The sequence below is a fragment of the Entelurus aequoreus genome, linkage group LG19 (assembly GCF_033978785.1).
Source record: "Entelurus aequoreus isolate RoL-2023_Sb linkage group LG19, RoL_Eaeq_v1.1, whole genome shotgun sequence".
NCBI classification, from domain to species: domain Eukaryota; kingdom Metazoa; phylum Chordata; class Actinopteri; order Syngnathiformes; family Syngnathidae; genus Entelurus; species Entelurus aequoreus.
In genome coordinates this window covers 31015908-31043321 of record NC_084749.1, presented here as the reverse complement: position 1 = coordinate 31043321, position 27414 = coordinate 31015908, and the positions used below count along the sequence as shown (strand labels likewise).

Sequence of the window (27414 nt, the reverse complement as noted above, 5' to 3'; positions counted from 1 at the left end):
TAGGCCTTTAAATAGACCCCCTTTTTAGACCAGTTGATCTGCCGTTTCTTTTCTTTTCAGCCCCTCTCTCCCTTGTGGAGGGGGGGCACAGGTCTGGTGGCCATGGATGAATTGCTGGCTGTCCAGAGTCGGGACCCGGGGTGGACCGCTCGCCTGTGCATCGGTTGGGACATCTCTGCGCTGCTGACCCGTCTCCGCTCGGGATGGTCTCCTGCTGGCCCCACTATGGACTGGACTCTCACTATTATGTTAGATCCAATATGGACTGGACTTTCACAATATTATGCTAGACCCACTCGACGTCCATTGTATCTGGTCTCCCCTATAGGGGTGGGGGTGGGGGGGGGGGGGGGTGGGGGGTCACCCACATCTGCGGTCCTTTCCAAGGTTTCTCATAGTCATTCATATTGACATCCCACTGGGTTGTGAGTTTTTCCTTGCCCTTATGTGGGCTCAGAACCGAGGACGTCGTTGTGGCTTGTGCAGCCCTTTGAGACACTTGTGATTTAGGGCTATATAAATAAACATTGATTGATTGAAGTGCAGTGACTATGATGGCAGAAGCGGGGAATCGAACCGGGAACCCTCAAGTTGCTGGCCCGTCCACTCTACTAAGCGAGCTATACTGCCCAGAAAACAAAGAATTGTGAATAGTAAAATGCAATTAAAGCAAACAAAGGGTATTTTACAGTTTAGTAATACTTTAACAGCAGACAGGCAAAAACACAAAACGAACAATAGTCCAAATCACTTCCATACAATCTACACACATCCACTGAGTACAACACAGGGGTTATTATTGTTTTTAGCCTACTTGTAAGACAGTAGCTGGATATTTCAGTCAGCAAAGGAGCTTATGAGGGCTTTTTTCTCCACGTGTACATACTGTAGGTCCTCAGTAGAGCACAGAAGCACACACAGTGCACTTCCTCTGTCTGCACTTATTTCACAGTTTGAATTATTTCCAAGTGTCTTAACTGCTGTCTTGTTGAGTGTCCACTGTACTTATTAGTATTCGAACCTTTTCGGATCCCAGCATTTTCAGTCTTGTTGCGTCTCGAAAAACGTTCAATTCCAACAAATGAAAGACATTTTGTAAAGGTGAACCCCTTCAGATAAATACACACGGCAATAGTTAAAGTGTTGATGTCCTTTAAAATGACAGCAGGAGTCAAATGAACCAAGGGCGATCGCTATTATTCAGCATAGTTCACATATCAAAATAAAATCAGCATCTACAAAATATACAGCTGCTGAAATAATTGGATATGACGCGGTGCCGCTATTGCTCTGTGACTATTCTTAAAAAAAATAAAATAAAAGTGTCAGTGCTGTGATAAAAATGGTCTTACAAACTCATGGCATCAAGTAATAAACATGGAAATACATATCATTACATTGTTTACAGTACCGTTTGACTTACATTAAACAAAAACATAAGTATGATATAATTATTTTTAAAATGATAAACCATTAAAAAGAAACTTGTATTGCATTAAATATAACCACATTGGGGGAACAACATATATTAAGATGATCTTTGCTGCTGTATAATTTGGGGATTTCTGTAGTTTGAGAACTATTCGACACACACAAATGCTGCCTTAGTTCGGGTCGTCTCAGAGATCTGGAATATTTTCAATAAATAAATGAACCGAAGCAGCAGGTAAATTAGTGATGAATAAAATGAACTTATGAATGAATAAAGGCCTTTCTTAAGATCTGCACAGTTTGTATGCTTAAAAAATCAATTTACATCAGAATCAAGATTTGTGTTTATTTTGATTCTAAACCGATTTTTTATTTTTAACAATCGATTGTTTAATTATTATTTTAATAATACATTTCTGAAAAGGTTTTTTTAGGCCATCTCCGTGCTTACTCATTGTCATACGTCAAGCAGCCAATAGGAGCTTTTGTAACCTCTTTTTAAAATATTTTATTATAATCCTAAAAACAAATAATATATTGCAAGTAATGGTTTGAATCGACAATTTTGAATCAAATTATCACGACAAGAATTTGAATCAAATCGAAATCGGGAGTAGTTGTAAAATTTCCATCCCGACTGCACTGATTCAGATTTGTGCTTAACCAAACATTTCCATAGGTACCCTTGAAAATCCATTTTATTATGTTAGTTATTATACAGAACCTCAAGGTGCTTCTTGTGTGTCCTCCTAAGAACCAGCATCCTCTGCAGTAGACATTTGTTTTTGGTCTATTTCTTTTGTCAAGAGATTTGAAAAAAAAAATAGCCCTGTTATGCAAAATAACACAAATATTAACTGCAGAGGACGTTGGCTCTCAGGATTTGTTCATCTTTTAAAGCCAACATGTAAAAGCACAATGCTTGGGTGTATACGTTAAAATTATGTCAAATTGTGGACTTATTGACCTGCTGTTATTGTACTATTTTCTCTTTTTGTCAACTCACACAGTCAATTTAAAGATGGGAAACGTTGGCTTGAGAGTCAATAATAACTGAATAAGGAGAATGTAGCACACATGGTACTAAGTCTCTAGGCAGCTAACTTGATCTCTTATTCTTGTTCAGTTCATTCATGCGTTTTTCTCTTATCTTATCTTGTGTGTCTTCTTCTGGTTTGATGTCTTCATTTCTAATCTTCCCCAGACGTCCTATGGTGTGTGCTTTGACGGGTGAGTTTGTTCAGAGCCACAAGGAGGAAGAATGATGATATTGCACCAAAACATACAGTAGGAGGCTATACTCAGTTGGTCTGGACGCTGCCGTCTCAACATGGCTGTAAGAATGTCGACCAGAGTGGTGACATGTCGGGGTCTTCTCATCGCTGGCTTCTCTTTTCAGTAGAGAGCTTTTTGTCCTTGACTTTCAAATTCAGACCAGGCGTCATTTAGTTCCATGAAAATCATCTTGGCGTATTGTTCATAGGGCTGTCCTGTTGCCTGTGAGGGGGAAAGTAAAAGTGAGGGAAAAACTCACTGAAAATGTACATATAAAATTTTGAGGAAAAAAATTGATGCAGATTCAAAAGCACCATTAAGAACAAAATGAAATTAGACGTAATTGTTACGTCGTGGTCGCATAGCTTCGCTGCTAGCGTTCCCTCCAAGGCAGAAGACAAGCAGGAGCGGCGTGCAGGTAAGATTAAGGTTTTTAATTATTTTAAGGCAGGATCAAAAATACAAACTGAGGACGCTAGCAAGCGTGGAGCTAAACAAAACCAAAATGTCACCAAGGGTGAAAAAAACGGGGAAAGCAAGACTGTACAAAAATCACTAGAGCGAGGAGAAAAAACCGGGAGAACGTAACTGTTGCCTATTGCAAACATTGACCCAGCAACTACTGCTGGGTGACAGGAAACTATAAAGGGGAGTGATTAACCAAAACACCTGGTGAGAACACTAATTGCTAAACTAGGACACGTGAGGAGAATCAGTGCCCATGGAAACCAACAGAAAACAGGGAAAGAGGGTGCACCCAGGAAACAGACTAAAACAGAAACATTACCAAACATAAATCATGCCATGACCCGGGTAACGGATCATGACAGTAATCTCAGTGTTTCTACAAACCAATTAAACTTTAAGTCACAGCCCATCCACAAAACCAAAATGAAGCATAAATAAAAACACTTCTATGTATCAACTATCTAATTTGTCATTTCCATTGTTGGCTTTCTTTAAATTTGCACAGAAGAAAATCATTTTCACAGAACTATATCAATTGTGCAGTGTCTAATGCAGCATTTTAATTGTTTATTTTACTCCTGTTTGCTTTACATTGGGTTGAGGGGGAGGAGTCACAGCCCCGCTTTACCGTGCTTGGTATACTTGCTCGCCCCAATATAAACTATTTGCTTGCCTAACAGAATTGTGATTGTGACATCCAATGGACACTTTTAGAACAGCAGTCTCTTTAATTTAAAAATGCAGCTCAATCTTACACTTAGCAAGCTCATCTCGCGGGCCAGATTGAACCATGCGGGCCTGATCCGGCCCTCATGTTTGACATCCCTGGGTTAGGACAAAGGAGGATTCTATCTAGAAGTGGCATGGGTCAGTTCAGAATCCACAACATTTTCAACTGAAGAATGGGGAAAGGTGTGGATTTTTCCCCAATTGTATTGACATTAATCTTAATTGGCTATGAGTTCAGATTTGAACCGTGATGCAAAAATTCAGACTAATAAGCCCAATTGGAAATATTAAGTATTGTCGAGAGAAAAATAAGGTAAGCTGTGAGTATTCTATGTTGTGTCCTCTTCTACTGAGGTTTTCCTCAAGGTACTTCGGGAAATGCTGAAAGAGTATTAGGAAACAGGCAATGGAGTCTATGAACAAGCACGGACGCCTGGAAATGGCGATTATTTTGAAATTGTTTTTGCTCATGTTAACTACATCATTTTTGAAGTTATCATGGACCAGGGCGACAAACAATAAAGTGATCAAAATAATAGTTTTACATGCCTTTATCCACACTGTATAAGGGTGCTCCAGTCTGGCAAAAGACTAAGTTAGTTAGAGTTATTAGAGAATAAGAGGAGCTTGATTATTAAAATACATGAACAGCAGATGCAGAATTATTTCAAATCAACGTTGAAGGCGATATACTGCAAGATTAACACCACCATAAAATAAATAAATGAGCTGAAGACTGGGTGAAAAGCTGCCTATAAAATCACATTGTTTACAGTCAAAATGTTACATATTTATTTCAATATTTCCACTTCATAAAATTCTACCAATTATTTAAAAAATATTAATGAGAAATGACTGCCTGAGTCATTTTCAGGAGCAAAAATTACATTAAAAAAATGTCCATCCATCCTTTTTTTACTGCTTGTCCCTTTCGGGGTGGTGGGGGGTGCTGGAGCCTATGAATTTGTTAGTGAAATGTCCGTCTTTTGGAGGCTATGGCTAAACGAATCAACAGCACCTCTGCTGGTTGCAAGTTGGTAGATTACCCACAACCCTCCCACTTATAGCATGCACAATTTTAAAGTTGCACACACCATTTAGTAAATAAGAAACTAAGCATCTAAGCCAGGTGTCTGCAACCCGCGACTCTGGAGCCACATGTGGCATTTGTGCCTCCTTGTTGTGGCTCCCTTAGCTTTTTTTTTTAAACCCCGGAGTGAGAAAAGTTAGCATTTTTAAAAAGAGTTCTATCATTTCCGACTGTCTTTGAGGCTGTGAATGTGCACAGGCTGAGTCCTGAGGCGCAAGGAAGGCAAGTAAAAGAAACTGGAAGCCTGTGTGTTCAGTTCAGCTTCTCGAGTTTTCAACCCTTTGGATAAGCTAGAAAAGGAAAAATGTTTAATTTCATATGGACAGATAGTTTCTGCTGTAAAATAATTTTAAAAAGATTAAAACTTTTATACGTTCATAAGCTGTATGTTTTGCGGCTTTATACTATTTTTTTCAGTGGAATAGGTGGGAAAATGTCTATTTGATAGTAAAGGTTGCAGACCCCTGCTTTAAGCAAATATTGTTTGACCCTTTGGAGAGTTACTCAAAATCCGGTAGCTCATGAGCTACTTGTTGTGAGACCCCTGCTCTATACAATATAGTAGTTGTGCTTTCTTCTTGCAACATGGTATCATATACTCGGATCTAGGTCAGTGCTGATGAGCAAACCACTCACTATAAAACATGTTGACTCTTATTGAACTTAGGTCAAAGATCGTCAACAACAGGCTTTCAACCACTGGCAGAAACACTCTTCTGTCTGAGGCTGCAGCCAGCCAAGAAACAGTGTCAACAAACGGAGATTCTTGACACATGAATGAAGAGTCAAATGGAAAGAGACCAGATTACTAAAAGACTGTCTCATGCAAACAAGTCAATTTGACACATGATTGCACAACTGGCTCAACCCAGCAACCACTTGATTGGTTTGAAAATGTCCTTAAACATCTCACCGAACTCTAAATTAATCCAGCAAACTAGTCTGAATATCCTGTTTTTATGATTGGAATCCTTACAACTTAAAGTGATTGATTAATGGCTATAGATTTGTGAAACAGACATACCCAAGTGACATTCTGGGGTGTGTCTATGTTGATAAGAGAGGATAAATAGAGGGGAAAGGACACCATTTTCTACTACTCAATCACTCATTTTCAATCATCTCACCAGTTCCGAGTGTTGCATTTTTTGACTGCTGACCTGATGGTGGTGGTCTTCTTTTCTTAAGGACCATTTCAACAAGAGTTCTTTCCGATCCTTGACTTCAGTCGCAAGAATGCTCATGCTTATTCTGATTCTAGTGGAGTCCATCCTGGCAGCCCCACAGGTAATGAAATCCAGCAACGTAATAGTAGACGACATCAACATTTTCCTGACCATGGCGTGGCAAGTGGCTCAGCACATACAGCCTAATTCCAGCTGTTACGTCTGTGGTTTTATGCCCTACACTGCTGGAGAAGGCTTACCTCTGATGGCCCTGCCCGCCTCCGACTGCGACACCTGCCATCTACTGCATATCCCATTTGCTCAGTCTTACTCCCACCCCGAATGCCGTCCCCTCTCAAAAATGAGACCTCTTAACTGTTCGGGACCACACGTGAATTGCAACAGGTGCGTGAAAACCCCCACACCTGTTCCGGTACTGCTCATTCCTCAGAAATTCACCTGGTGCCTTGAGAATGATGGAACATCACCTGTAGGAGAATCAGACTGCCTTCACACCTATAAATGGGACCCGAGAAAACCAAACGGTGAGTTCCAGGTTCTGAAATCAGCCCCCCAGCAGTGCCTAGAGACTGCAGGCCCAACTCGGCTTAATGCACTCGCTCACCACACTGCCAGCTGCTCCATATCCTCTCCGATAGGAATGTACTGGGTGTGTGGAAACCTGGCTTACCCCTATCTTCCAGTGGATTACACGGGACGCTGTGGTTTAGCATATGTCATTCCAGCTATGAGAGTGACTCAGTCTTTGCCGATGAAACCTTCTCTTTACAGAATGAGACGTGGCGCCTCTGACGCGTTCTGGACACATCATCAATCTCCGTTCAAAAACGCAATAGGTTCTATTCTGCCTTTTTATGGAGTTATGTCGGCTTTAGATCAAATTGCTGATCTGTCCCATGCAATAGAAACTGTCGCCAATGAAACCGCCCGGGCACTCATGCTTATGTCGAGTGAACTCGCCTCTGTTAGACTGCTAGCTTTGCAGAACCGAGCAGCTTTGGATTTTCTTTTAGCGGCCCAAGGGGGTACCTGTGCTGTGATAGGATCTGAATGTTGTACCTTTGTGCCAGATTATAACGTCACAATTGGTAATATAATTCATCACCTCCAAGATACTGCAACTTCTGTCCATCAGGACAACAGTTCTTTATTTGACTGGCTAAGGCCCACCTTTGGCTCTCTGACTTTTCACGTTGTTGAGGGGGTGATCATTTTTCTGCTTGTATGTTTCATATTGTCGCTGTTTATATCGTTTATCAAAAGGCTACTGTCCTAAGTTTGTTAAAGTACTACAATCCTTTGATGATTGGCCTGATAACTAAAAGGAGTGTCAAATACAACCTTTTCACTTCTGATGCAATACTGATATTGGAGCGATGAGTGTTGGCCGATACTAATATTAATTCGATATTATATCAGCAGGAATTGTAGTACATAATTATATTATGTTGTAGCGTGAATTGTTAGAAAAGGTTTGATCAAGTGAAATTATTTAGAGAACAATAGTAGGTATAAAAACACTAACTTTATGAAAGATTTATGCTTTTGAAGTGGGGTGTGCATTTGTGTTTTGGCGACACCTAGTGGTCATAATTCATTAATGTCATCCATCCATGCATTTTCTACCACTTGTCCCCCCTATATTGACAAATTTTCGTGTTTTAGACCTCAATATTATTCAATTAAGGACACTTATTACATATGTGTAGCATGTGTGCTATTGTATGCTTAGCTGTTGTGTAGCTGCTAGCTCCTAGTAGCCTATAGCCTTCCATGTTCACCTTTTGTAAATGACTTCAATAAAATACAAGAAAATACCAACTTTTTGTGCTTATTGGAGGACATTTAGTTATTAACTGGTTGTCCAGCTGTGCATAAGTAAACACACTGCAGGACTGTTTATATCAGACTTTATATCAGAGATTTTACATGCAAGCCGATATCATCCAGTACTTGTTTTTTTTTTTAACTGTTATCAGTCCGAATTTCGGATCGGGACACCCCTAATCACTACCATGACATTACTTTCAGTCTCATTCAGTAAGTTAAAGCCATTTAATTAAACTTACACTCTATGTGAATGTATACTATACTGGTGAATCATTGATAAACTAGTTTGATAACACTTAAAAAGGGTAGTAGTTAGGTTGTGGGCATATCCATATAAATATTGATAGCATTGATACCAAGGTGGGTATGTGTATCAGATTGATACTAGCATCATGGGATTGATACTTGTGCTGCAGTTTCTAATTTTTACGCAAAGTAAATTACTAGGGGTGTGGGAAAAAATCGATTCGAATTCAAATCGCGAATCTCACGTTGTGCGATTCAGTATCGACTCTCATTTCTCAAAAAGCGATTTAGTTATTTTTTTTATTTTTTAAATTTCTTTATTTTTATTGTTTTTTTTTTTTATTAATCAATCCAACTAAACAATACACAGCAATACCATAAAAATGCAATCCAATTCTAAAACCAAAACCGGCCCAGCAACACTCAGAACTGCAATAAACAGAGCAATTGAGAGGAGACACAAACACGACACAGAACAATCCAAAAGTAGTGAAACAGAAATGAATATTATCAACAACAGTATCAATATTAGTTACAATTTCAACATAGCAGTGATTAAAGATCCCTCATTGACATTATCATTAGACATTTATAAAAAATAAAAAAATAAAAAAATGAACAATAGTGTCACAGTGGCTTACACTTGCATCGCATCTCATAAGCTTGACAACACACTGTGTCCAATATTTTCACAAAGGTAAAATAAGTCATATTTTTGGTTCATTTAATAGTTGAAACAAATTTACATTATTGCAATCAGTTCATAAAACATTGTCCTTTACAATTATAAAAGCTTTTTACAAAAATCTACTACTCTGCTTGCATGTCAGCAGACTGGGGTAGATCCTGCTGAACCCTAGTAGTGAGCACTTGCGGTAATTCTATTGTATTGTAAGTGAATTTTTATATTAGATATTGCCTTGATAACATTAACTTCCTTCTCATCTCAGAAAGGTTGTGTCTTATCCTTCTCACCTTATCCGGGTGCACGACGAGGACGGCTTTGCGGTAGACCTTTTTGACCTGATCTGGAGTAACCAGGTCAGCCATGCCTACCGGCTTCCAACGTGTTTCTCCTTCCCACAACACTGTATTCATAGTGGAAAGGAGGGCTCGGATGTTCCGCTCCTTCCCCTCAATCCAATCCAGAATCTGGGAAGGAAACAGGGAAGAAAGGGCTGTGATTAACCAGCAATCTCCACATGTGAAAATTATGTTGCTGCTTGGTTTGAATGTGATGCCAAATACAAAGTTAAGCGAGAAATAAAGTTACCCCTAACAAGTTCAACAAGAGAATATCAGCAATTGTATAGTATTTTTTGAAGGATTTTGGGGTGCATACGTTTTCAGGGGAATCTGTTTTAGTATTATTGATCTGCAATTATTGACTTCAAACTTGATGACCCTTTTGAATGCAGTTGTCAATAAAAGCTAATTTATCAAATAAATACATCTCAATATCTATCAGGCTTGTGCAAAATTATGAATTGAATTGGGAATGTGTCCCTGACTCTAATTTAATTCCATTAATTTGAATTGAGGAAGTACAACAGGAAATATAATTCAAATTGGTATTAAAGGACATATAATTTAAATTCTATGAATTTCCAGGTTATAATATTGGTGTATTGCAGAGTCACGCTTGCCAGTATATGCCATACATTACCTTTTGTCATATTTCATAGAAATATTATTTCTATGAACCCAGTACGCATATCTAAATGACAGCATATGTGCTCATCAACAACTACGAATAAAAGTGTCATCTATTATCCATCCATCCATTTTCTACCGCTTGGCCCTTTTGGGGTCGCGGGGGGTGCTGGAGCCTATCTCAGCTGCATTCGAGCGGAAGGTGGGGTACACCCTGGACAAGTCGCCACCTCATCGCAGGGCCAACACAGATAGACAGACAACATTCACACACTAGGGCCAATTTAGTGTTGCCAATCAACCTATCCCCAAGTGCATGTTTTTGGACGGTCATCTATTAAACAGATTATTTAATTTGATGTATTATAACTGGGAAATGTAATGTTTTTCCACCATAATTTGACAGAATATTGAAAATGGAGGGGAATTTGCATTTACTGGTAATTTTAGTGTTTGTAAACGTGACATGTTCTTCCTGTTACTTGACTTAATTCAACTTCCTGTCAATCCAATTCAAATTCCAGTTCAACATCATGTGGGGTGCAAATTTAATAAAAATGTCAAATCTTCAGATTAATTAAATTCAAATTCAAAATTCGGAATTTTGCACAAGCCTGGTATCCATCCATCTATTGTATATGCCTTTAATCTGCAACATATCCCATGTGACCTAGGTGGTACCCTGGACTGGTCTCCATTAAATCGCATCGCACTCACAATCACATCTATGGACAACTTAGACACTTCAATTAGTCTTATCAGTGCTCATCAGGTCTGAGCCACAAGCTACAGTGTTCCTTGAATTTCAGCCTCCTACTTTGGTAAAATGCACCAGCATATATCCACACTACAAATACTGTACCCTATTTCATTAATACCTACCTTTATTTTCTCAGGGTCCATCTCTTTGGCCATTTCCTCCTTTCTCATTTCTGCTATAGTCCTAGGTCCTTTCTTGTCTTTGGCCCCTGCAAAGCCTTGACCAGACAGCAGGTCATCAAAGTTGGCATCAGAGGCCTTGGGCTTATTAGGGCCTGCGATAGAGGATAGAGAAAGAGATTAAAAAACAGTCTTGTGTTGTCCAATTTTTCATTACAATATAGGCAATGCAATCAGTTTAATTCTCACCAATTCCTGTCTGTGCTTTAGCCCCTGCACTGGGTGACCCACCCCCCATCGGAGAGAAGCTAATGTTGTAGTTGGGTCGGTTCTGCGGGGAAGTGTGTGACATGGGCGTATGGCTGGGGCTGGGCTTCGGCTGTGGAGTGGGGCTTTGTCCTTGCGCTTGCCATCCTCCAGCACCAGCGTTAGGCTGCCATGATGGGAAACCCGCTCCTGATTGGGGCTGCCACCCTGCCGCATGCTGGGGAGATGGAGGTGGCCGAGAAGGGGAACCCATGGGAGGAAAAGAAGGGGTTGTCCCTGTTGGTGTTGTGGGCTTGCTGGAGAATCCAGAACCTCCTAAAACAAAGGGCATAATTATTCTTTGTATTCAGTCAACAAAGTGGTGGTCAACCAAACCAATATGGCTACTGTGAGCAAACAGAGTACGCAAGAGGCCTAGATCTTACAGTTAAAAGCAGATACAAGCAAAAAATCTAACTATGCAATGGAATTGATTCATATACTTTCTCAAAAAAAGATTTGTCAAGTGATAAAGGATTATCCGTTGGTCGCGCTCCTAGACATGTCGAACTATCTGGTGTTCCAGACGTCATTCTATACGGCAAAACAGATGAAAACTTGGAAAAGCATGGAGGTCTGCAGCTTCTTTGTGTCTGGCTGGGACAAGGAATTTGGTATCAATATTCTTCCAGATAAATCATGGATCGTTTTTGCTAGGGTAAGATTGCATTTCATGATTTAAATTACAGTAGCATTTTGCGAGGACGCTTCCTTGTAAACAAACTGCGAGTAGCACTCCAATCACTGTTGTTTTTCATTTTCCCATTGGGTTAACCACTCAAGAGAGATCATCAAGAATGGGAAAATACTAAACGTTAAAAGTATATCAAACAAAACTTTAACAAAGTGGTCACTGAAAACTTGTCCATTCTTCAACTCTGCTACCTTGGACTGGAGTGCTAATTTCGAGAACCCCTTTTTTCGTCATCGTGTCATAAAATCTTGAACTTGTTTGCCCTTCTTTATTACCTCTTGAGGAACTGTGAATAAACTTTTATCCTTTTCGCGATTTGAACGGTTCAAACAGCCTACCTAAAACAACGCAAGCATAGGGCATATTTCTTTGGGAAAGGCCAAATGACGCTTTGACAACAGATGGTTGCTTGACCACCACTTCTGAGTCTTCCATATTTAATCGGACGTGACGTAGACAAAGAGTAGCATAATTATAACCAAAAATGTAACATTACCAATAACTTACCTTTAAGGCTTCCCCCAAAGTTGCCTATGTCAGCAAAAGGGTCCAGCGTATTTGGCTTGGTTTGATGGGTGGGTGTGCTGTGGACTGAACTTGTTGGGCTTGTAGTGGCTGATCGACTGCCCATTCCCAAACCTCCTCCTCCAAAAAATACATTAAAAACATCTATTGTGAGTACAACTCAGCATTTTTAACATGTAAAACCGTCTTACTCTGTTAACATTTTGTATTACTGGCTTCTTCTAAAGTGAACACAGAAGGAAACAGCTGTAGTCGATTCCACTGAGCATACCTGTGTTTGTGGTAACGGTTCTGTTCCATTCCCAACCTCCCATGACATTTTGCTGCTGAATGTTGACAGCTGGGGTGCCAGTATGGACGGGGGAACTCCGACCTGTTCAAGCCCAGCAGATTTGCCACAATGCACATTGAAAATGTAAGCGAGCAATGTGGAGTCACCCAATACAGACATAGCAGGTCCAATAACAGATAGATGGATGCAACAATGCATACAGTAAGTCCACATGGCTTGTAGGAATCATTCAAAAATATTCTACTTCAGGTTCACAAGGTTCATTGTTCATGAAAGACATAGAGCCTTATCTACTAATGGATTTTGTATACTAAAATGATAGCACACGCAAAGCTGATCTACTAAATTTGTGCACTGAGGATTGCGTCTTTTTTTTTTTTTTTGTCCTGTCCAGCTTCTCAGGCAAATCATACAGTAGATGTAGATGCCCATATCGGCTGTTCAGATTTACTTTACAAAAGAGAAGTGTAGGATACTTCTCTTGTTGCCTTATTTGTGTTTGACTTTATTAAATGTATTTATATTATCATTTGGTACAGCCGGGCCGGAGCAGGAGGGGATAGAAAGAGAAAAAAAGGAAGACAGAGGGGGAAATTGTGGGGACAATAGGGGTATTAGACAGAGAGACAAAAGCAACAACAGCAAGCACAACAACAACAACAACAACAACAATAGAGCAACATCAGCAAATACGACATGTACAAATATGATGGTAAAAGTAATAGCAAATAAGCAGTTAGCCAAAATAAAAAATAATACAGGATTGCATCTCTTCAATGTGCAAAATAAAGAGTGCAATCCATGTAGATGCAGAATACATGCTGATTATTAAAACACCCACAATACTGGGAGGAGAAGATGCAAATATAATCATTTAGCGCTCGCAATGTGATTTATCAAGACTAAAACTGTTTTGCGACTGCGTCTATATTTAGTATTGAAATCTGCGCGCAAACTGGCACATTTATGCACAAATGGCTGCGAGAAAGGAGGCGCTTGTGCTGGACGAGAGAAACAATGTGTGTCTGCGTGCGTGTCAACATAATTGGATAGTCAGAAATTAAAAAAATATCAGCAATGACATTTAATAATTTCATTATTATAGCTGTTGAATGACTTAAGGGGCTGATTAAAACAAATGTAATTGATTCTTTTTGGTGTCTGCTGGCGTTTTTTTTTTTTTTGTTTTGTTTTTATAAATTGTGTTTGTTTTTTTAATATAACAATGTAAACAAATCTTGCAATATGCATTTCCTGCACCTGGATCATTCCAAACGCACCATAACAACACCGCACCGCCTCCCAGAGCACACATTCAGAGTGCTAAAAATAGTTTGTTGTTTAGAGTAAGCTTTAATATAGTCCAGAAAGGGTAGTGCATAAGGTTGTAACGGTACGTGTATTTGTATTGAACCGTTTCGGTACGGGGGATTCGGTTCGGTTCGGAGGTGTACCGAACGAGTTTTCACACGGACATATTAAGTAGCGTACCGCACGTTGTGTAAACAATGCACACTGAGGCACAACACACGGCATGCTAGCAGCGACCGGGCTACTACAACATGTAAAAGCCAGAGCTGGAAGACCCTCCTGCCTCGTTAAGATCTCCCGTTTGGGAACATTTCGATTTTGCGGTGCGATACAACAATGGATAACATCGCTTCAACGAAGATAAAGACGAACAAACACAGCTCCCACCGCATTCAAGCAGCCTCTCCTCGGCGAGTCAGGCAGGGCTAAAGCAATAACATATGCCGTTGGGTGTTTTTATAGCAGCAGATTTAAGACCATATTGCATTAAAAAATAGATTTTGACCCACTTCTATGGTGGAAGAACAATGAGCCCATATATCCTCTTACTGCCAAGTTAGCCAGGCACTACCTCGCCATACCTGCTAGCTGCGTGCCCAGCCAAAGGGTGTTTTCCACAGCTGGAGACATTTTAACTGCAAGAAGGTCTGCTCTTTCTGCAGACAATGTGGATAAACTGATTTTTCTGGCAAAAAACATGAAAATTGAGTGAAAGTCACCAGGGTTAAAGGCTGAGGGGGTGGGGTTAATCTGAGGCTGAGTTGACTTGAAACTGTTTAATGTTGCACTTTTTGTATGTAGAAGAAAAGTTTTGTCATTTTATTTAATCTGAGCAACAACTTGAAGCTGTGTAATGTTGCACTTTATATGTGGAAATGTTGCACTTTATATGTAGAAAGGTTTTGTTAAGAAACCAATTCTGAGCCTTATCTTATTTAGTTTTTATTTTATACATGTTTACTGCATTAACCCTGGCAATCGACCCTGTGTGTATATGTATGTTATTGTTATGTTAAAAGGATAAAGCCATTGTTTACAAATTTTGGTAAATAAATAACCAGAAAATGTATATTTTGTTATTTCTTACTGTACCGAAAATGAACCGAACCGTGACCTCTAAATCGAGGTACGCACCGAACCGAAATTTGTGTGTACCGTTACACCCTTAGTAGTGCATATTATATTTGTGTTAATGTCAACATGACGACCATATGATGCCATAAATTTGGAGGGAAATGAGTGTCTCTATGGTGACAGCTGGTATACATGCAAACACCTCAATAAAATAGGGCACCTGCACCACTTTTGCACTTGTTATCAATTGCAAACGCAGTCTTAGTAGAATACCTGCAACACGTCTACTAATAGTACACATATTTTATGTTTGCACACGCTATTTAGCACTTATTTGGGATCTTAATAGATTCCGGCCTTTACAGTAACAACTTAAAAAAACTGTATTCTCATATGCACTATTCTTAGCGAATGCTCAATGACAATCACAATGCCTTAAAGTGTACAGATGCAATACAACATGCTTTTAGTGTGGGGAGGACAACAGAAAAGTTTTAATCTTGTCCAAAATCAGCAAATAGCCAAGCCATAGAGACATGCCTTACCAAAGCTTGTGGGCTGAAGGGTGGGGGATGGAGAGCGAGCAGCATGCAGGAAGGGGTCTGGCTGCCCTATGTTACCTGGTCCGAGGAATGAACCCATCATCTCCGGAGGCTTCGGCATGGGACCGGTCTTAAAAGGGTCAAACACTGCGGAGACACATATGTTAGCATACCATGTGAGAATCTGTTAAATATGGTATCTGTTGCTCTTCTTATTCTATGTGTATTCACGTGTGCATGCGCAGTATTTTGCATAAGGGGTGTCCCAGTACAACTTTCAAACTTCCGATATGATACCGATAGTGATCCGATGCAATATCAGCACAAATCATACACATGTTTAATATTTTGTAGTGCGGGATGTTATGAAAGTTTTGACCAAGTGAAATTACGAGAGCAGAGAACAATGGTAGGTATGGAAAACACTAATCTATTTCTTATTAACTGTCTGGATTGGACGTGTGTTGACTCCCCGGCCAAGTCATACCAAAGACTATACAAATGGGACCCATTACCTCCCTGCTTGGCACTCAGCATCAAGGGTTGGAATTGGGGGTTAAATCACCAAAAATTATTCCCGGGTGCGGCCACCGCTGCTGCCCACTGCTCCCCTCACCTCCCAGGGGGTGATCAAGGGAATGGGTCAAATGCAGAGGACAATTTTCACCACATTGGTACTTTAAGTTGAAGTGGAGTAATAATTGTTTTTTTTGGCAACACCCTGTGGCCACAATAATTCATTAGGTTAAGATCATGACAGTAATTGAATGATGCGGACACGTTTGTCACTGGATACTTTCCAATACAGTGTAACTTCGATTTAAGAACCCCCGTATTTGCAGCCTTCTCGGTTTACAGACTTTGGGATTGGCCAACTATGCCTCCGTGTGCGACCCATGTTTCTGTGTAGGAACGCTTCATTCAGTCATTCATTTCCGCGCCTCCAAACAAAAACGCAGGGTCTAGAATTTTAGGGGAGGCGGAGCTTTCCACTCACTTTCTGCAAAAGACACACCCACTTTACAGCGCTTATGTATTTTTGACTAGTTTTATCAATTTTTCTAACTCAAAATGAGTCCTAAAAAGCCAACATACCAGCGTGGAAAAAGGAGCGAATCCCTGTGGATTGAAAAAAAGACTATTTGCGAGGAGTACTGTACATGATTGGCGCTCGCAAGTATGATTGACGAAGATTGACGAAGCAGGCCCTGTGCCCGTGCCACAAGAAGTTTTAATTGTGAAGACACCGGACTTCTCAAAAAAAAAAATGCCAGAGCAGACTTAATGCACAGCAAGAAAAATATACAACAAGTACCGCTCCTTAAACACAAGAGAGCACACACGCACAGACGGAAGAGTGTGGTTGGGGGCCTCCAGCGCCCGTCTTTCACTCTCCCTCTGACTGCTCCATTCAATGTTAGTTATTGTTGCAATATGGTTGATAACAGTTAAGGATTTCTGGATCATTTGGAAGGGCACCATAGTGGCTTCAGTGTGTGCGCACGCATTTGGAGAGCAGCGCATACATCACAGAGAAAGTTGATCAATCACCTCCTTGTTACGTTTGTTCGATAAAACAGTACTTTATAGCACTTTATATTGTGTTCAACGTGTAGAAACCTTAAATAAAATATGGACTCTTGTCGAGGCTGTAATCCATTATTCATATTTACATTGAATAATGGATGTTCAAGAACCAATTAGGTTCGTAAATCAAGGATCCAAAGTACGCTTCTGTTTTGGAGACCTTGTATGTGTAAGCAATATGCAACTATGATTATTGGATACATTCCGAAATGTGCTGGTTTAGACCACAATATATTCAGTTAAGGACACTGACTATATACACTATATTTCCAAAAGTATTTGGTCACCCATCCAAATGATGAGAATCAGGTGCCCTAATCACTTGACCCGGTGTATAAAATCAAGAACTTAGGCATGGAGACTGTTTCTACAAACATTTGTGAAAGAATGGGCCGCTCTCAGTGATTTCCAGCGTGGAACTGTCATAGGATGCGACCTGTGCAAGAAATCCAGTCGTGAAATTTCCTCGCTCCCAAATATACCAAAGTCAACTTTATTATAAGAAAAGTGAGGAGTTTGGGAACAACAGCAACTCAGCTACCAAGTGGTAGGCCACGTAAACTGACAGAGAGGGGTCAGCGGATGCTGAAGCACATAGTGCAAAGACTTTCTGCACAGTCAGTTGCTACAGAGCTCCAAACTTCATGTGACCTTCCAATTAGCCCACATACAGTACGCAGAGAGCTTCATGGAATGGCTTTCCATGGCCGAGCAGCTGCATCTAAGCCATACATCACCAAGTCCAATGCAAAGCGTGGGATGCAGTGGTGTAAAGCACGTCGCCACTGGACTCTAGAGCAGTGGAGACGCCTTCTCTGGACTGATGAGTCACACTTTTCCATCTGGCAATCTGATGGACCAGTCGGGGTTTGGAGGTTGCCAGGAGAACGGTACATTTCGGACTGCATTGTGCCGAGTGTGAAATTTGGTGGAGGAGGAATTATGGTGTGGAGTTGTTTTTCAGGAGTTGGGTTTGGCCCCTTAGTTCCAGTGAAAGGAACTTTGAATGCTCCAGGATACCAAAACATTTTGGACAATTCCATGGGTTGGCACTTCAAGTTCATATGTGAGTAAAGGCAGGTGGCCAAATACTTTTGGCAATATAGTGTATGTATAGCTTGTGTGCTAATGCTGTGTTTTTCAACCACAGTCTGGTGTGCCGTGGGAGATTATGTAATTTCACCTAGCTGGGTCAAAAGTATTTTTTGCAAACCAGTAGTTATAATCCGCAAATAATGTGCTGTTGTTAAGTGTCTGTGCTGTATAGAGCTCGGCAGAGTAACCGTGTAATACATATCAGTAGGTGGCAGCAGGTAGCTAATTGCTTTGTAGATGTCGGTAACGACGACGATGGTTTGTTGCAGTGGCGTGCAGTCACTAGAGGCAGGGGAGGCGGGGCCTCACCTGCCATCATGGAAAGAAAAGAAAAAGAAAAAGAAAAAAAAAAATATTAAATTGTTATATGTATCCAGTGATTATACTAAAGTTATTTTCCATTTAACTTCACCAGTTTTAGATTATTTTTATTTTTATTTTCACATTTGCCGTTCAAATACTGAGAAGAGACGGTGCGGTGATCAGCAGCCAGTTGAGGCACTTGTGCCTCACCATGGATTGCGACTCGGCTAACTGCTGGCCTGCTGTGCAGTGACACCGTATTGCTATATGAATTATATTATACATTTCCATAGTTTAGTTAGCTGAGGTACATAATGTACTGTGTATTTTGTCAACAACTGTATGTGTGTAACGTATTTTTAGTGCTGAGCGATCATAAATCTGCTGCGGAGACACACTGTGTAAGGCTCGTATCATAACCCTGCCTCCTGGTGCCAAGCACCTCCGCCGCAGAACGCACTGCCCGACGGGAGCACCGCGGCCACACCAACCAAAGCCCACACCCAAACCCTCCACGTGCAAGACCGAATCCACCCAAAAAAAGTCACTTAACAAGAAGCCAAAAAGTGCAAAAACAACAATGCTCGCGCTGCAGGAGCCGCGAACGACCGCAGGGACACAACATTAGGTACACCTGCACTGCAGGTTCATATGTTTTTAAATTTGACTGTGATGATGCAGTGTGCCTCACCAGACATTAACCTCACCGCACGCCACTGGTTTGTTGTGATCCAAATTTGCAGACGACAGCGGGAGGCAGGGTGCAGGTAAAGTAAAAATAAACAAAAGGCTAATACCGCTAAGAAAAGGCATTCAAGCTTAGGGAAACGAAAACGAAACTAAAAACGGAACTAGCTGCAAAGTAAACAAAAACAGAATGCTGGATGACAGCAAAGACTTGCAGCGTGTGGAGCAGAGACGGTGTCCACAAAGTACATCCGAAAATGACATGACAATCAACAATGTCCCCACAAAGAAGGATAGCGTCCGCACAACTTAAATATTCTTGATTGCTAAAACAAAGCAGGTGCAGGAAATAGCGCTCAAAGGAAGACATGAAACTGCTACAAGAAAATACCAAAAAACAGGAAAAAGCCACTAAAATAGGAGTGCAAGACAAGAACTAAAACACTACTCACGGGAAAACACCAAAAAACTCAAAATAAGTCATGGCGTGATGTGACAGGTCGTGACAGCACACCTACTTTGAGACAAGAGCTATAGTGATGCATGCTTGGTTATAGTTAAAATTTATATCCAACAACTTTTTACTGTCAATATCGACTGCTGAGTTTCATTTTTTAATGTTTTCCGCTGGTGGTGTGCCTCCGGATTTTTTCAATAAAAAAATTGTGCCTTTGCTAAAAAAAAGGTTGAAAAACACTGTGTTAATGTATGCTTAGCTGTTGTGTATCTTCTGGCTCCTAGTAGCATATAGCCTACCATGTTTACGTTTTGTAATTGTCGTCACTTAAATACAAGTAAAGGCCAACCTTGTGTGCTTATTGCAGGACATTTAGATGTTAACTGGCTGTTCAGCTTTGCACAAGTAAACGCGCTGCAGTACTACTGTTTTTTTTCTGTGATTTTAGATCAATTCCAATTGGTTTAATTCGATAAAATACGATATCGGACCAATATCAGTATCGGATTGGGATACCCAAATCCAAATTAGAACAATCTTAAAACCAAAGGGGTGTAACTGAATAAATAATTAAATCAAGTCAATTTAATAAAATGTTACATTTGATATTCTTTCTGTATGCTACTACTTTAAATGACTCCACTGTGGGATGAATAAAGGCATATTCTATTCTATGACAATCTTTTCACTGAGAAAATTTACCAGTAATAACTCATAATTTTGACTGCAGAAGTCCCCGTTTTTCTGCTTGGCATAGGTGCACCTTGCTTTGTATGGATTTTTAAGTGCCTCAAAAAGATCAGTATGTAGGGTAATGCAAATGTTACGTCAATATACTTCATCATAAAACCTTCCTCACCTGGTGGGGCAGGTGAAGGACAAGGCGAGGCAGAGCAGGGCACTACTTTATGTGGGGTGGAGTGGGCAGATGAAGGCCCGCTTGTGGGCTGGGGTGGACCCCCAAACAAGTCCCCCAGGAGGTCGGTGGTTGCACCTGCAGAGGATAGAGGCTGGGACGGAGGACACGGCTGCTTGACCTCCTCCCCATCCAGACCTAGAAGATCCACTTCCACAGACGAAGTGTCGGGGGCCATGGGCATTGAAGCAGGCGGCTCCGGTTTGTGGGGGGCTGTGCTGGTGCTGCTTCGCTGACTAGAGAGCGAAAGCATCTCATCATCAGAGGGCTCGCTCTCCTCGCCATGGCCTCGACCATCAGGGCCTCCGTGCGGCCTGCTTGGCTCTGTAGGGAAATTTAAAGACGATCGAAAGAAAACATATAAGACAGGAGACAGTAAATGTGATGGGACAAAATATACAATGGAGAAATTGACAAGGTAAACAGAACGTGTACAAGGTAGAAGGATATACAGGGCAACTAAATCTACAAGCATCTATTGTACAAACCCCGTTTCCATATGAGTTGGGAAATTGTGTTAGATGTAAATATAAACGGAATACAATGATTTGCAAATCCTTTTCAACCCATATTCAATTGAATGCACTACAAAGACAAGATATTTGATGTTGAAACTCATAAACTTTTTTTTTTTTTGCAAATAATAATTAACTTAGAATTTCATGGCTGCAACACGTGCCAAAGTAGTTGGGAAAGGGCATGTTCACCACTGTGTTACATGGCCTTTCCTTTTAACAACACTCAATAAACGTTTGGGAACTGAGGAGACACATTTTTTAAGCTTCTCAGGTGGAATTCTTTCCCATTCTTGCTTGATGTACAGCTTAAGTTGTTCAACAGTCCGGGGGTCTCTGTTGTGGTATTTTAGGCTTCATAATGCGCCACATATTTTCAATGGGAGACAGGTCTGGACTACAGGCCGGCCAGTCTAGTACCCGCACTCTTTTACTACGAAGCCACGTTGATGTAACACGGGGCTTGGCATTGTCTTGCTGAAATAAGCAGGGGCGTCAATGGTAACGTTGCTTGGATGGCAACATATGTTGCTCCAAAACCTGTATGTACCTTTCAGCATTAATGGTGCCTTCACAGATGTGTAAGTTACCCATGTCTTGGGCACTAATACACCCCCATACCATCACAGATGCTGGCTTTTCAACTTTGCGCCTATAACAATCCGGATGGTTCTTTTCCTCTTTGGTCCGGAGGACACGAAGTCCACAGTTTCCAAAAACAATTTGAAATGTGGACTCGTCAGACCACAGAACACTTTTCCACTTTGTATCAGTCCATCTTAGATGAGCTCAGGCCCAGCGGAGCCGACGGCGTTTCTGGGTGTTGTTGATAAACGGTTTTCGCTTTGCATAGTGGAGTTTTAACTTGCACTTACAGATGTAGCGACCAACTGTAGTTACTGACAGTGGGTTTCTGAAGTGTTCCTGAGGCCATGTAGTGATATCCTTTACACACTGATGTCGCTTGTTGATGCAGTACAGCCTGAGGGATCGAAGGTCACGGGCTTAGCTGCTTACGTGCAGTGATTTCTCCAGATTCTCTGAACCCTTTGATGATATTACGGACCGTAGATGGTGAAATCCCTAAATTCCTTGCAATAGCTGGTTGAGAAAGGTTTTTCTTAAACTGTTCAACAATTTGCTCAGGCATTTGTTGACAAAGTGGTGACTCTCGCCCCATCCTTGTTTGTGAATGACTGAGCATTTCATGGAATCTACTATAGTACCCAATCATGGCACCCACCTGTTCCCAATTTGCCTGTTCACCTGTGGGATGTTCCAAATAAGTGTTTGATGAGCATTCCTCAACTTTATCAGTATTTATTGCCACATTTCCCAACTTCTTTGTCACGTGTTGCTGGCATCAAATTCTAAAGTTAATGATTATTTGCAAAAAAAAAAAAAAGTTTATCAGTTTGAACATCAAATATGTTGTCTTTGTAGAATATTCAATTGAATATGGGTTGAAAATGATTTGCAAATCATTGTATTCCGTTTATATTTACATCTAACACAATTTCCCAACTCATATGGAAACGGGGTTTGTAAGTCAGCACTTGAATTATACTAACATAATACTTATTAAAATATATTTTTTAACATAACAATTGACTGTACATTTCGTGAAACCAGTCCTCTTTGTAAACATAATGACAGCTGAAAACTACTGCTTTGAATATAGTAAAACTATGTTTACCTGTACAGCACATCTGATGCATTTTAAGGACATACTGTATGTCTCACTGGAAAACAACGAGGCTCAGTTCAATTCAATCAGTGCACATTTTTGCACAATTTGACAAATATTCTTTTATTAATTTAACCAGTAATTATGAAATTATATCACGCATGATCGAATTGAAGAGGCTTTGTCCTGCTTAACTAAAGTGGAAGTATTGCAAAGTTCAATGTTTACTCTGCTGCCTTACCCTCCAAATCCAAGCCCTCCATCTCATCTTGTAGGAGCAAAAATAAAACAGGTTATTTTGTTAATATTACGATTAATATTACTGTTATTGAAAGCACAATCCTATTTGTGTTGAATCAGTTATAGTCACAACATGTTCTATACTATTTAATGCAAAGATGAGGTTAATGCAGTCCTTCTCAAATAGGGGGCGATGCACGTGGGGAACATGCTTATTTTCACCATACTAGAATATGCCCAAGTGTACTGTAGGTAGCGCTCGGCTTCACTGTGACTACGATGGGAGACGAGGAAATACCAGTGGGTGGGTGTTTTTTTTCATTGTAATAAGGATACAATGATACGCAGAGGTGTACATCTAACAATATTTATAATTGCGATGGAGTGTATGTGTGGGATGGCGCAAAATATTTTCTTTTTCCTGAGCGTGCGTAACAGACAAAAGTTTGAGAAGCCTTGGGTTAATGCATGTTAGTAGAAACATGTGAGGCTATATGCAATTCTAGTGAAGAATTGCATAATTTGGGCTAAAAAGATTTAATTTTGTGATTTTTTTTTCAAACATAACTGTGTAAAATAAAATGTACATTTAACTATAGTTTTACAGTGGGATATCTGTTTGAACATAAAACTACTTGATAAAAGGCAACATTTACACATAGAATGTGCATTAAAAATCTAAATACAATGATTACATTTATAATAAAAATACCTATATAATACATTTCATTGCCTTCCTGACAGACTGGAAGCACAGTCTATATATTTTTTCAAATATTCCTATATATTTTAAATTGTGAACAAACATCCTCTGCAGTAGACACATAGTTATGGTCTACTTCTTTTGTCAGAGGTTCCAAGTGAAAAGCAAAATACAAATGTCCACTGCAGAAGACAATGGTTCTCCGGAGCATAGTATGTTTAAGTAAATGTATCTTTTTTAAACTACTATCTAACCCTGGTGACAGTTGGTGCAGCAATACACTGCTAGTCTGCTACACTACAGTAGGATAAGTACCGGCAATGGCGAGCGCGTCCTGATGCTCCTGATGGCAGGAGAAGAGCACATTGGCACTCAGGTCTTTGGATGGGAACTGTTCCCAAGGTGGTGTCAGGTCTTTCTGCTTGTCTTGCCCTTCCACCTCCACGTCCAGTATGACATGAAACAGCTGTGGGTACTTATCTGGAGAGTCACATGCATCCAGCTCGGGTCTGAGAAGAGAGGTATGTTAAAATGTGAGCGTGGATAGGGTAACATTAACTATAAACTGTATTTAATTATTGTTAACACATTTCAGATGTCACTGTAATTTCTGGAGGGTGGCAAAGGTGTAGTAATACTGATGCTAGTGTCAATTCATGCACATGGGCAATAGGGGGCGCCACAAGGGTGATGGGGAGAAATATTATTATTTATTTGTGCTCAGTGCAAAGGCCCCGGGGTCATCTTTGTCCGTGTAAACAAAGAAGTTAAGAAGACATATTTGACTCAATGGCAACAACACAAAAGAAAAACGCAAGCAGACATAAAAACTAAATAATTTAATTTGTTTTTATCAGCCCCTTTAGTCATCCAGTAGCTATAAAATTACCATAAAAAAGTCACCATGGACTAGGATATATCGATATACTCGATATATCGCGGGTTTGTCTCTGCGATATAGAAAATGACTATATCGTGATATTCGAGTATACATTCTCACACAGTTGCTTTTAGCTGCGGGGCATTACACTACATGCGTTTCTCACTCTTTCTTGTCTCTCCTTCTCACATAGACTTAAACAAGCGCACCTTCTTACATACGTCACGTGTGCAACGTCATACGCTCCCACGGAGCAGAGAGGTAGCAACATGATAACATTAGCTGTGATGCTAACGGTGAGGTACGGGTGGTAATACGAGAGAGAGAAGGTGCGAATCTGGTAACAAATGAAGGAATAATTAATTCCCAAGAAAAACAGCACGGGGTCCATCGTCTGGCGGTGGTTTGGCTTCAAGCGGAATATGTTGAACATTTATGCGGCAAAATCGTTGCTACAAAAAGTAGCAGCACTGCTAATGTATCATTTGAAAAGTCACCCGCTAGAGAATGAAGAGTGCTGGAAACTACGCATGTGAACATCTCCGGCCGGTGCCACACCAACAAAATGCCGAAGCAACTATTTCCAGATCAATACCGTATGAAAAAAAAAAAGTCAACAACAGAAGGAGATAACGTCCGCAGAAACCTATTATGCAGCTCATTTTTATTTGACAGTTATTGAAATATCTTGTGTGACATCATGCACAAAAGTGCACTTTATTTGTTTTTAACTATTGTAGTGGCGTTCTGTACAAAAAGTGCACTTTAATTGAGTGTTGTTTTGATATGTCATCTTAGTGACATCATGCACAAAAGTGCACTCATAGCTTGTTTTAAAATGTCTCTGACAATCTTGCACTTTCTGTTTTGGAAATGACATCAATGTTTGTGCCACTGCTTAGTAACTGTTTAATAAATAGAGTTTTTGTAAATTGACTTAGTTGTGATTTCCCTCTCTGCATGAAAGTTTAAAATGAGCATATATTAATGCAGTATGAACAAGAATGTTTTAATGTAGACACATAGAATCATCATATTGGTGTGATTATATGCATCAAGTGTTAATTCAAGGCTAAGGCAAAATATCGAGGTATATATTGTGTATCGTTACATAGCCTGAAAATATCGAGATATTAATAAAAGGCCATATCGCCCAGCCCTACCATGGACATACTCATTTCCCTCCACATTCGTGGCATCATGTGCTCCAACCTGTGGCATTTTGTCATGTCGTTGACATGCAGCACACACATATCATATGATATATAAGAAGACCAATAATGTAATATGAACCACCTTTTCTAGGCTATTTTGAAGCACGACCGAGACAACAGAACCTGCTTTTAGCACATGAAAGTGCACTCTGGGAGGCGCTGTGATGTTGTTGTTGGTGGAATGATCCAAGCGCAAGAAAATGCATATTGCAGTTATTTTTTTCATATAGGAGACGTATTATTATAATATAAAACAAACACCTTCAGAAAAAATCCTTCAGAAGTGGTGTTATTCCTAAAATCTTCAGTGCGATGCAATGTTTTTTTTTGGTTTTTGGTGTGTTATTGTCAATAGTGCTGTGTTTGTGTGTGTGTGTGTGTATTCACGCAGACAGACACGCTAAATGGATTGCACTCTCTATTTTGCTCACCAAAAAGACGCAATACTCTGCGCACAAGTTTAGTAGATCAACTTTGCTTTTAATACATGCAAAACTTTTATGATCAGGCCTTAAGTTTGGAGTGCAGGCAATGCGGCGCCCATGGAGGGGAGGTGGTCTTAAACAGTATTAGCCACTGACTGATGGTGCAAAGCACACATGTTTATGCTCCAAGGCTCTCCCTACTGAAGTCAATTTAATAAATACAAACGCAATTGTTGTCAGAAGCTAAAGAAACTATGCTAATTTTAATTTTAACATCTTGATTGCCATTGCATTAGGACAATAGAAAAGGTGCCCTGGCTGTGGTCCACTAATATATCAGAAAGCAAGTCCTCTGTGGTAACCATGGCAATGCAGCGGAACAATTATTTACAAGTTAGTGCACAATCCTTCTTATTTTGAAGCTAATATTGAAAAAGTGAAAATATTTATTATTTAACACCAATTATAAACAAAAGGGACTTACTTGTTAAATTTTAACATGGGCGTTCCGGGGGAAATGAAGCCAGTGTGGAACTGGATCTGGAAAATTTGTGTGTTGGACACCTAAAGATTCAGAAACATGTTTGAGAGTACATAATTAGTCATTTTGATCAGCTGCCGTCAAATAAATGTTCACAAAGTTATCACATCACAAAAGGCCGTTTTACACTTTAAATTACAGTGGAAAAAAAGATGGGCTGAATTAACAATCGAAGGGTACCTTGGCTTGCAGACGTCCTCCAATTGTGGACCGCATGTGATAGACCGAAACAATCACATCTCCTTGAACGCTGACGCCAAGAGGAAAGACCACTTTCCCCTCTTGAATTCTGTGCTCTCTGGACACGCGCAAACAGAACAAATACGTTGTACAAAGTGACCCATCAGAACATTCTTCATACTCTCAAATCATTTTTGGTTGCATTAATACATACAGCATGTTTGCAAAAGATGTGAACTGAGTGGGTGTGTACCTCATTCTCTCATACTCCTGTGCCGTGGTAAAGATTTTGGTTTCTCCAATGAGGACGTCGCAGAAGGGCCGACAGCCACTGCGCTGCTTGTTGAAACAAGGAACCGGGCTGATGGTGAGAGCCTTGATCGTCAGGGGTTTTGTGTGGGGGAGACTGGGCTTGTCTGACACCATGCTGCAGACATAGCCAATGTACCTAC

The 27414-nt window shown here is 40.3% G+C and overlaps 1 protein-coding gene across 8 annotated transcripts in view; it reads right to left on the bottom strand.

The window, feature by feature from the left end:
- Positions 1-679: 679 nt before the first annotated feature.
- Positions 680-27414, bottom strand: part of dnajc6 (DnaJ (Hsp40) homolog, subfamily C, member 6) — an 80791-nt gene continuing 54056 nt past the window's right edge. For 5 of the 8 annotated variants that reach the window (XM_062028271.1, XM_062028272.1, XM_062028273.1 and 2 more), the window contains 12 exons: positions 27216-27410; positions 26963-27080; positions 26726-26805; positions 24038-24231; positions 20521-20901; positions 15536-15679; positions 12585-12686; positions 12296-12433; positions 11038-11370; positions 10792-10943; positions 9232-9408; positions 680-2928 (listed from right to left, as the gene is read on the bottom strand). In XM_062028271.1, coding sequence (XP_061884255.1) covers positions 2827-2928; positions 9232-9408; positions 10792-10943; positions 11038-11370; positions 12296-12433; positions 12585-12686; positions 15536-15679; positions 20521-20901; positions 24038-24231; positions 26726-26805; positions 26963-27080; positions 27216-27410 — 2116 coding nt within the window. In that variant the 3' untranslated portion in view covers positions 680-2826. The remainder of the gene's footprint in view (positions 2929-9231; positions 9409-10791; positions 10944-11037; positions 11371-12295; positions 12434-12584; positions 12687-15535; positions 15680-20520; positions 20902-24037; positions 24232-26725; positions 26806-26962; positions 27081-27215; positions 27411-27414) is intronic. The other 3 variants (XM_062028269.1, XM_062028270.1, XM_062028275.1) reach the window with 3 other exon arrangements.